This window comes from Spinacia oleracea, chromosome 6 (assembly GCF_020520425.1).
Source record: "Spinacia oleracea cultivar Varoflay chromosome 6, BTI_SOV_V1, whole genome shotgun sequence".
NCBI classification, from domain to species: Eukaryota; Viridiplantae; Streptophyta; class Magnoliopsida; order Caryophyllales; family Amaranthaceae; genus Spinacia; species Spinacia oleracea.
The window spans coordinates 57,920,968-57,931,552 of record NC_079492.1 but is presented as its reverse complement, the minus strand read 5'-3'; the positions used below and the strand labels follow the sequence as shown (position 1 = coordinate 57,931,552).

The following is a 10,585-nucleotide window of genomic DNA, read 5'->3' as shown; positions in this document are numbered from 1 at the left end:
AATTATCTCATCAATTAGCTCCACAATTCTTGCTGAAATCCCCAATTTGATTTGTCAAACCCTAAATTCAGAATTGACGTCTTTATGTTTTGATCTAATTAATGTAACTTATGGGTTCGAAAATCAGGGAAGGGGAGAGGAAAAGAGGAAAATTATGGGTTCGAAAATATGAATTTAGTCGAGAGATTCGTTGCTTCTTCAATGGAGTTGGGTTTCTGAAAATCATCTTCATAAGGAGAGCTTCATTACTTTTCAAATGGAGTTGGGGTTGCATGAATTTAATCGAAAATTTGGGGGTTTGAGTTAGGAATTGAATAGGAGAGAGAAGAGGAGAGAAGAGCAAGGAATCGAAAACTTGCTAACCTTGCTCGAAGTGAAGGAAGAAACAAGATCTTGGATAGGGCTTTGAGAGTCCCCCTTTGAGTTGATTTGAGTTGATTGTTGTTAGTTGATTAATTACGTTAATTCTTACCATGGAGATTATGTTGATGCGGCGGAGCACAAGGTATTGTTGCAGAATTTGGCGGATGCAAAGTGGAGGAGAGGAGATGTGGGTTTAGGGTGGGGGGTTTTGGTTGCCATGGAAATGGGAGAGGTGGTTGGTGTTCCCAGGAGTGAACCAATAGAGAAGGGTAGTTGGAGAGTGAAAATAATGAAGAAAGAGAAGACAAAAAAAATTAAAGTACTTTTTTAAGGAAGAAAATTAAGGTTTACTTATGTGTAATTAGTTTAATTAGGGGGTTAAGTAAGTTAATTAACACTAATGACTAATGGCGTTAGACTTCCGCTATTAATAAGGTATTTGGTGCAAAATAAATTTAAATAGGGGTATAATATGTGATTTGAAACACGAAAGTGTATTTGGTTCATTTCGTTAAACCTCAGGGGAATTTCATGAAAAAATCGTATAATTAATAGTAATATTTAACATTATAATAATAAAATAAGATCATTAAAGATAAGATGAACACAATGCCGTTCTTTTGAACTGAACTGAATAGAACTGAATGGAGCTGAACTGAATTGAATTTGAATAGAGCTGCGTTGAACTGAACTGAGCTGAATTGAATGGAACTGAACTGAACTGAATGGAGATTAACTGAACTGAACTTAACTTAATGGAGATGAGCTGAACTGAACTGAACTGAATTGAACTGAACCGAACTGCAATTAAGTCCAAAAGAACTTGACCTAAGATTCAATTCGTTTAATTCTATTTACATGATTTTCATTTACGTAAATTTATAAGAACTTATTTTAATTGTAAATTGGCATGCAGTCTGATATGAGTGCTTGTTATTAACCATATCTTTCAACATGTTAATTAAGAACTCAGTATCCATTAGGTGAATTTGTCTTTTCTTCGACAACCTTTAAGATAGCTAGATTTATACTACTTCCTACTCGTTCTCTAAAAAAGTTGAATTTTACAACTTGTTAGGTTATGATACATATGACAATTCATAAATCATGCGGAAAAACCATAAAGCCAGGAATACATATTATTTACACATAATCATTTAGCATAGTTTAGATGCATACTCTTTGTTGCGTGCCTTCCCTAGTTGCGCCCGAACCGAACAAGAACAAGTCTTTAGGACTCCAAGTGTCGTCCCTCCGTAGATAGTCCACAGCACGTCCGGATCCGCCTTAAGATTGACCAACTAGAATCGCCCTTAAGGTACTATTATTTTCGGCACTTTTGGGCAATTGTGTGACTGAATTTTTCTCTCAAAAACTCACTTTGAATACTTGAAAACTCGTTTGTAAATATGTGACCCTAGGCACCTATTTATAGAGTTATGGAAAAGGATTTGGAATCCTATTAGGATACTAATTTATTTAATTATAATCCTACTAGGACTCTAATTAAATAAACTAAATCTTTTAGGATTAGATTTAATCATATGACGAATCCCGGTAGCCTTAGGATTCGAGTAACACACTTCGAGTAATACGCTAGCACCGCACGCAGGCCTTGCGGCCCACGCACAGCGCCAGCCCACTCGTCGCAGCCCCGCGCGCGCGCCCAAGCTTCGGCTGGGCCTGGCTTTGGCGCTGGGCCTGGTCGTATGCTTGGCGTGTGGTTGTTGCGCTTGGCTTGCTGGGCGATGGCCCGGCTTCGTGCTGGGCCTTCGTCTGGCAAGCCTCGTCCGATGCTAATTCGTACGATGCGCTTCCGATTAAATTCTCGATTCCGGAATTCATTTCCGATACGAACAATATTTAATATTTCCGATTCCGGAATTAATTTCCGTTTCGAACAAATATTTAATATTTCCGTTTCCGGAATTATTTTCCGATTCCGATAATATTTCCGATTCTGACAATATTTCCGTTTCCGGCAATATTTCCGATTCCGACAATATTTCCATTTCCGATAATATTTTCCGATAAGTACCATGTTTCCGTTTCCGGCAACATCTACGACTTGGATAATATTTATATTTCCGATACGATCCATATTTCCGTTTCAGGCAATATCATCGTTTCCGGAGTATTCATTTATTGCCTGTGACGATCTCAGCTCCCACTGAAACCAAGATCCGTCGATTCCGAATATCCATAGATGGAGTATTTAATGCCATTAAATACTTGATCCGTTTACGTACTATTTGTGTGACCCTACGGGTTCAGTCAAGAGTAAGCTGTGGATTAATATCATTAATTCCACTTGAACTGAAGCGGCCTCTAGCTAGGCATTCAGCTCACTTGATCTCACTGAATTATTAACTTGTTAATTAATACTGAACCGCATTTATTAGACTTAACATTGAATGCATACTTGGACCAAGGGCATTATTTCCTTCACAACTAACTTCATAACTAATCATTAGTACGTTGTACCATTAACACGCAAACACCAAAGGAAGCTAGCTTCATTTGGAGGGTTCGATGGAGGCTATTTTGTCATAACATTGCTAAATTTGGTATTTAGCTTTCAAACCCAACTTAAATAGAAACTTAGATATTTGAGTGAGATTCAATAAAACTACATCGTTAATTATTCAACTGGTTTAATTATTCATGTGTTTGTCTTCAGATTCAATAAAACTACATCGTTTCAGTGTAGTAAGTTCCCCTACGGTGGGATTAGTGAGTGTAGTAAGTTCCCCTATGGTGGGATTAGTTGAGTATCTGGGTTTTAGTATTAGTATAGTTTTGGTGGGGTATGTCGTGAATTCGATTCGTTGCTAAAGAATAATACGCGATTGAACCACTTATCAAAATTTCAAATTGACTTAGATGAACCGAATGGAAACCGTCCTCGCGGCTACAACAAATCGTTAGACCGTCTCTCCGAAAAGGCTGTATGTTCCAGCGATATGTGCGAGAGATGTCCCACAGTGGAAAGATCTTCCCAACGATGGTAGTTTTGATGAAGGAATACCTCTTTTTAATTCAATTTATTTTGTATTTGTTAAATTCGATTTCTGTTGTAGATGTTGTATGACGTTTTATTAATGAATTGATTTTACATTAAAAAAACAAAATATTTGAGTAAGATATTTCATACAAACATCGTCATTTATTCGATTTACTCCTAAATATCCTTAATTCCTTTTACTAGCCTGTTCTTTTGCGTTTGTAATCATCCAAACACTCCGACCTAAATATCCTCAAAGGGTTTTGTCAAACAATCTCATCTGATGCTTATAGGCAATCACATGACCAATAACTCCATAATATGTAATACTAGATTTTAGCCCGTGTGATACACAGATTCTATTAAATTTTTAAGTTAAAATAAAATCATATATATACCGACTGCTATATTTTATATATTAGATTAGTATTTGATTTTGGATTAAATTTCATTTTAGAATTTTTTTTTTTTAATTATTAGAGTGTTTGATATGATTTAGGATAAAGTTGTCTATGCGTAATATTAATAATTATTAATAAAAATCATCTATGTGGCACCTACTTATTTATTTACGTGGAATTCGACTTTTTTAATTCAAAAATAAATTAGAAATCTTATTTTTCATTAGCTGAAACCATTAGGTTTCCTATGTGGCGCTCTAATAATTCAACAAATATGCACGAATTCTATTAAATTTTTTAGTTAAAATAAAACTTATATATATACCAACTATTATATCTTATATATTAGATTAGATTAGTGTTTGATTTTGGATTGAATTTCATTTTAGATTTATTTTTTAATTATTAAAGTGTTTGATTTTGGATGGAATTGTATAGTACGTAGTATTAGTACTTCGTAATTAATTAATAAAAGTATTTATGCGGCACCTAATTATATATCTAAGTGGCACTCCACTTTTTTAATTTATAAAAAGTTTAAAAATCTTATTTTTTATTGGCCAAAACCATTAGATTTCCTACGTAGCGCTCTAAAACTCTAATATTGGATTCGTGTTTGATTTAGTATTAAATTTTATTTTAGATTAGTGTTTGATTTTGGATTGAATTTTATTTAAGATATATTTTTTAATTATTAGAGTGTTTGATTTTGGAATGAGTTGAATAGATTAGTAATTAATTAATTAAAATATATATGTGGCACCTAATTAATTATCTACGTGGCACTCAGTTTTTTTAATTCAAAGATAAATTAAAAGTCTTATTTTTCATTGGCCGAAACCATTAGATTTCTTACGTGGCACTATAATAATTTAGCAAATATGCCACATAAATATTTTAATTAATCGTAATGGCAAAACTATAAAAGTATATATTGTTTGATGTAGCCATCAAACTGATTAGATGAGCACCACAATATTTTCATTAAACAAAAAAATTAACTATTTTGGGGGTTGACCGATTGAACACAAGATCACGCGAATAAATAACAACAACTTAACCATTACTCCAAATTGATTTTTCTTTTACATTTACGAAACTAATTAAACTATATCTGATATTTGGCCCCACTAAAATTTGGAGGCCCTATTTTGCACGTCGACCAGAAGAATGTCGTTTTAAACCTCATTTGATTCACCTTACTTCCATTTATTTTAAGCAAAATAAGTTCAAAATATTAAAATTACAAAATTACTAAACTCTAAATACTTTTCAAAAAGTCCTATTAAACATATCATAAAATCTTAATGATCACCAATCAGCATTAATATTAACAGAACATGCAAAACATGTACATCTCAATCACCATGATACTACGTAGTTTCCGTACGACATTAATTTAACTATGCCTTAACACCAAAATGTAACAACTCCAAAAAATACAAAAAATTACAAAAAAAAAACAATCACCAAGAAAAATCAGACATAATTTTGGTGGGAGATATATCAATCTCAATTAAATTATCCTCATCATCAAAATAATGATCAACTAATTTCTGATCTCCTCTTTTAGTTGGCATCATTAGCATATTAATTACCCTCTTATCACCGTTATTAAACCCATAATTACCAAGAGCTATCTCATATAATCCTTCTCTCTCTTCTTCCTCCTCATCTGACGATATAGATGACGACGAGCTATCCGAATCCGAATCCGATTCCGGGAAATACCGGGAAAGTGACGGGTACCTCTTTAATATTCCCGTCTTACAAAACGCGTCGTTCTGTTCTTCTTCTTCACCCTCTTCCTCCCCCTCGTACGCTTCGTATATTACTTCAAGTGGCGCACCCACGTCCCACTCTAGTAAAAGGTTCGGGCCGCAACCGGGTTCGATGTCGGCCCAGTCCAAATTCTGACATGCCTTGTTTTCTTTCTTGTAGTCATGGTTGACAGACGAATCAACCTCATCTAACTGACCCGGATAACTAGTTTCAGGTTCCATTGTGGAACGGGCTTCGGCCATGTTACATTGTGGCTTTACCACTTCTCCTACTTCTTCTTGAACCGGGCCAGTTTCCACCCTATTGGGTTCATGCCCATAGCCGGGCTTGGGTATCTGCAACACATTTTGAGTTATGATAAGCCGGGGTGTATTAGCACCCTCCTTCTCCTTTAGGCTAAACGAATCAACCTCATCTAACCGACCCGGATCACACGTTTCGGGCTCCATTGTTGAATGGGCTTTGGCCATATTACATTGTAGCTTTGCCACTTCTTCTTCTTCTTGCCTAGGCCCGGTCCCAGGCTCGGGTTCCAAGCCATTTTGAGTTATGTTACGTTGTTGTTGTTGTTGTTGTTGTTGTTTAAGGCGTTGTTGTGACGCGCCTAATCGTAAGAGGGTGAGTAGGAGGACAAGAGTGGAGATCAAAAGAGGGGATAACAACAATTTGACGAAAACTTGAGGAAAGTAAAGGAGGATTAGGATGTAAAGAGTGAAAATGGTAGAAAAGAGAGAAGAATAATATGAAGAATGAGAGATAGTTGCCATAATGGTAAAAGTGGTGGTGTGAAGGGGAATAGGCATGGGGTATTATGATAATTTTGTAAGAGAAAATGGTGTAAGTTTGTGCATGATGAGAAAAGAGGAAAGTTGGAGAAGACCCATGAGTTTGGTAAAGGAAAGTGGGGGGAGTATATAGTAGCCAAGTAGGGAAAGTTGAGGGAACATTGGAATAGTGTATAGTGATGTGGATTTTAAAGGGGGAAGTTGTGGGATGAAAGTAAGAAAGAAAGGAAGGATGAATAGTGGGAGTTGTGTTTAGTGTTTTGGGACACCTTTTGGATTTTGTAATGGGTTGAGTGCAAAGGCATGTGGAATTTAGAAAGGCAAGTGCTAAATGGGAGATCTATGGTACATTCATCTTAAGTATTAATGATTAATTAATACTTTTAGAGGCTCGGTCAGATCTATGATCTCCTTTAAAATGTATTTAATGCTTAGACTTAACTCTTAAGGGTACATAATATATTACTATCTCATCCCAATTAGACGTCGTTTATTTATTTATTTTTTATTCTAAATAATTGAAATTATAAATACCACAATAAATCATCCACAATTAGAATTAATTTACATCGAAATCGATCATGTCAATGTACTCTTTTCTTTTTAAATTCTTTGTTGAGGGTGTCATACAATTTTAAGATCTTTCACAAATAACAAGGTCTACACCAGTTCATTTGGTAGGTGTTGAAATGAATAATAATAATGAAAATGACTTTATAAGGTTCTTCTTTTATAAGACGTATTGTGTTATTGTGTTAACAAATTTGTTACTCCATATATAATTAGGCCTCGTTTGGTACCACTGTCCAGTTTCCAGTTTTTGTTTTTTTGGTTATAAATTAAAGTCATATGATTTAGATTGAATCATGAACTAAAAAATGGTCATACTTATAGTAATCATGTTTGTTTTGAAAACCGAGAACAAAAAACTGGAAACTACTTTTTGTAGTTCTCATATTTTGATTTTTAATTTTGTTAAAAATAAGAAACTGGAAACAAAAAACAATAACGAACAGAGCCTTATCTATTGAATTCCCGGTTTTTTACCACTCCAACTCTCAATTCCTGTTTATTGCTCAAAACTCGCAAAACATCTCCTACATTTGCTAAAGTGGCACCATAGATTAAATTTTACAAAGCCATATATAAAGTTCTTATATATTTTACAATCTCTTATCACTTGGTAAGTAGTTTTTGGCCTTCTTTTCAATAATCTTGGAGGTAGACATCTTAATCTATGACATGAATTAAAGTTGTCATTATCTTTTAATATTATTGAAAGTCATTATGTAGCTAGTTTAGATATTTAGAATGGCACAATTAAAGGATAGGTCAATTCTTGATTGTCCTTGATCACCATTCATTTAACCTGTCCTACTAGCTACCTCAGCTCTTGTATAATGCATGGCATTGGCATGTACACTTAAATTAATGGACTCCTTTTTCTCGATCAGTTTGTTGTACAACAGTCCTTTTTATTGATAACTTGAAGAAAATTGAATCCTTAAATAGTGATAGGTCAAATTATAATTAACACCAAGTACATCTTTTTTTCCTACTCTTTGTTGGGTATACGTCGTTATAGAGCTTTTTGTCCTAGATCTTTTGTCATTAGCAATACTCACTTTTTTAGGAAATATGTTTACATACATTAACTAGTAACTAGGGCTTCTTGGTAATGCAAGAGATAGGATAAGATATGTATTTAATTCTTCCTACCTTTAGATAAGGCAAAATTGTCAAAATATACCTCGTTTTAGGTCAGTTTATGAACAAGTATCTTATTGGTTTGATTTTGTCAAAGAGTATCTTGAATTAAAAAGTTTATTAAAAACGAAACCTTTCGCCAACATTCCGGCCAAACAACCAACATTCCGTTCATTGACTCCACTTTCCCTAAAAAAAAATGTGTGTAACCTACTTGTCAAGCAATCAACGCGCCCCTAATTCTATTATAAGAATAGGGGAAAAAGCTACATGTACACCTACTGTACAAGATTCTCTTATACACCACCATTAATTTGTTGACACATCATCAAACCCAGTAAAAAAATGAGAATGAAAGACAATAATATGTCATTTCAACCAATAAGAAAGCATGGTGTACAAGATGCCTTGTACCCTAGGTGTACATGTAGTAGGATCAGAGAATAGACATTAACACACCAAAAATCTCAGATCCAAAGGTGCCATTTGAGTGTTTGGTGGCAAAAACTTTGAATTTGGTTTTTGTACAATTGTACTTGTGCACACGCGCTATTTTCGCACATAATTGTTTGCCAACAGTTGGAGTGAATGGACAGAATGTTGGCTTAAGGTCCCGTTTTTAATACAAAATTTTAATTCAAGGTACTTTTTAACAAAATCAAACCAATAAGATAATATGTAGTAGTTCACAAGTTGACCTAAATTCAAGGTACTTTTTGACAATTTTTCCGTAATTTTTTTTTTTTTTAACACATATACGTAGTACTTGTATTAAGAATTTAGTCAACTCATGTTAAGATGTAGCCCCATGAAAAATCGCATTTAGAATCCTACTAGACTATTAGTATGTTGATAAAGAAGGGACAAGTATTGACTTTAATTAATTATAATGTACGAAGTTATAAGATGAACCTCCTACAGTCTTGTGAAGTAAACCCCGATCGATGGTGTGACTTGGACGAACTTAGGGTCAATTATTTGATTAACAAATTCTGGCCAGTGACCCCTATAAGTTTTGCCTCACCAACAATTACAAATGTTTTTCTTTTTATAAAAACAAAAAAAAGAAATTGATGCATGAGGTCCATCTCTGAATTTAGTGGAGCGTAACACAGCAACATCAAATTCTGACGAATATGACCTACATAGTACATACCTTCCTTTATTCTAACTCTTCAATCTTTACAGTGACATACTCCGTAATTGAAATCCAATCAAAGTTATTGTCTTCTTTAAATAAAGTATGTACGTAGCTTAATGTGGTAGAAATGCAAAATTGAACAAGGCGGTTACTATCTCCGTAGTTTCTTTTAGTATTTGCAAGCGGTTTGTGTGTTATGTGGTACGGAGTAGAATTCATAAAACTATAAAGCCTTGCATGAGTTTCAGATTGTAATTTGTGAACTATTTATTTTTTATGAAAGATTAGCCTATGTCAAAAAAAGAAGTTAAATGCATTTTTCATAAGTATACGGTGCAGGCAGTGGTGGAGTCATATGGGTGCAAGTATTATCGGCCGACCACCCTGTTTTTTTTTTATAAAAAAAAAACATGTTTATACATATCTTGCATTTATAAGAAATAGTAAATTAATACCAATTAGATAATTATTTTATTAACATGTCGACAACCCAACTCGAAATTTATGGCTCCGCCTGTACGGGTACACGTGACAAAGATGTAAGAACACGTCAAAACATCCATGAATAATTCAATACCTATATATTGTACCTTTTTTTTTATTTTTTATTTTTTTTTGAGGGGACCTTTTTTTTTATTTATAACATACCTATTGTACCTTAACCACATTAAGTTATTTATTTGCGCGTTTGTTCATATGAAGAGCTCCAGATGACCAAATAAGTACAGTAATTAGGATAATCAACTGCTAATATCACCAATCGGACATGTGAGTTTGTCGCATATTCCTTAATTCATACTACCAAATTAGGTAATGTTTATATAGTTATATACAAGTTGGCCTTAAAGTTGTATAAATCACCGCTCAGTTTGCGTTATCTTCATCTTAAAAAATAGTTTTAGATCTAATAAGTTCAGATAAGTTGGAATCAGGACGTCAATAACTAGATTCTAACCAGGTCTTAAAAGTTAATCTTTCAAGTGTACTCCTTAATTAGTAATCAGGTCTGATTTGATCCAATAAATTTCAATTATGTCTTATTAGGTCAATCATTTTTAATCAGTTCAGCTAAATTTAAATCAAATAAGTTTATATAAGTTTTGGTTTTATTCGGTAAAGAGAACAACAGTGGGATATTATAATCATTATTTGTATTATGCTCAGTAGTGACAAAATTACAACTGTAGTCTATAGGTTCCCTGAAAAAGAAAGTTACAACTCTATAGATATAATAGAGTTAGTAGTGATTGACCAAAGTTCCAAGACATGTTTCAATCTTTGCAAAATAATAAGACATGTATAGTTGACTAGTTGAGGAGATGGTATTAGTCTTAATCCTTAAAGCACTATGTATAATTAAGTACAAAGTATGCAAAGATGATGCATGCATTAAATTAGAAAG

At 33.8% G+C, this 10,585-nt stretch overlaps 1 protein-coding gene across 1 annotated transcript; it reads right to left on the bottom strand.

Annotated features, from left to right (window-relative positions):
* Positions 1–5,065: 5,065 nt before the first annotated feature.
* On the bottom strand, positions 5,066–6,636 carry LOC110805561 (uncharacterized). The gene has a single exon (XM_022011180.2). The coding sequence runs from the start codon at positions 6,351–6,353 to the stop codon at positions 5,235–5,237; it is 1,119 nt and encodes a 372-aa protein (XP_021866872.2). The 5' UTR covers positions 6,354–6,636; the 3' UTR covers positions 5,066–5,234.
* Between the last annotated feature and the right edge of the window lie 3,949 nt (positions 6,637–10,585).

Coding starts and splice junctions, on each gene's coding strand:
- LOC110805561 (XM_022011180.2), bottom strand. CDS start 6,353: ATGCCTATTCCCCTTCACACCACCACTTTTACCATTATGGCAACTATC.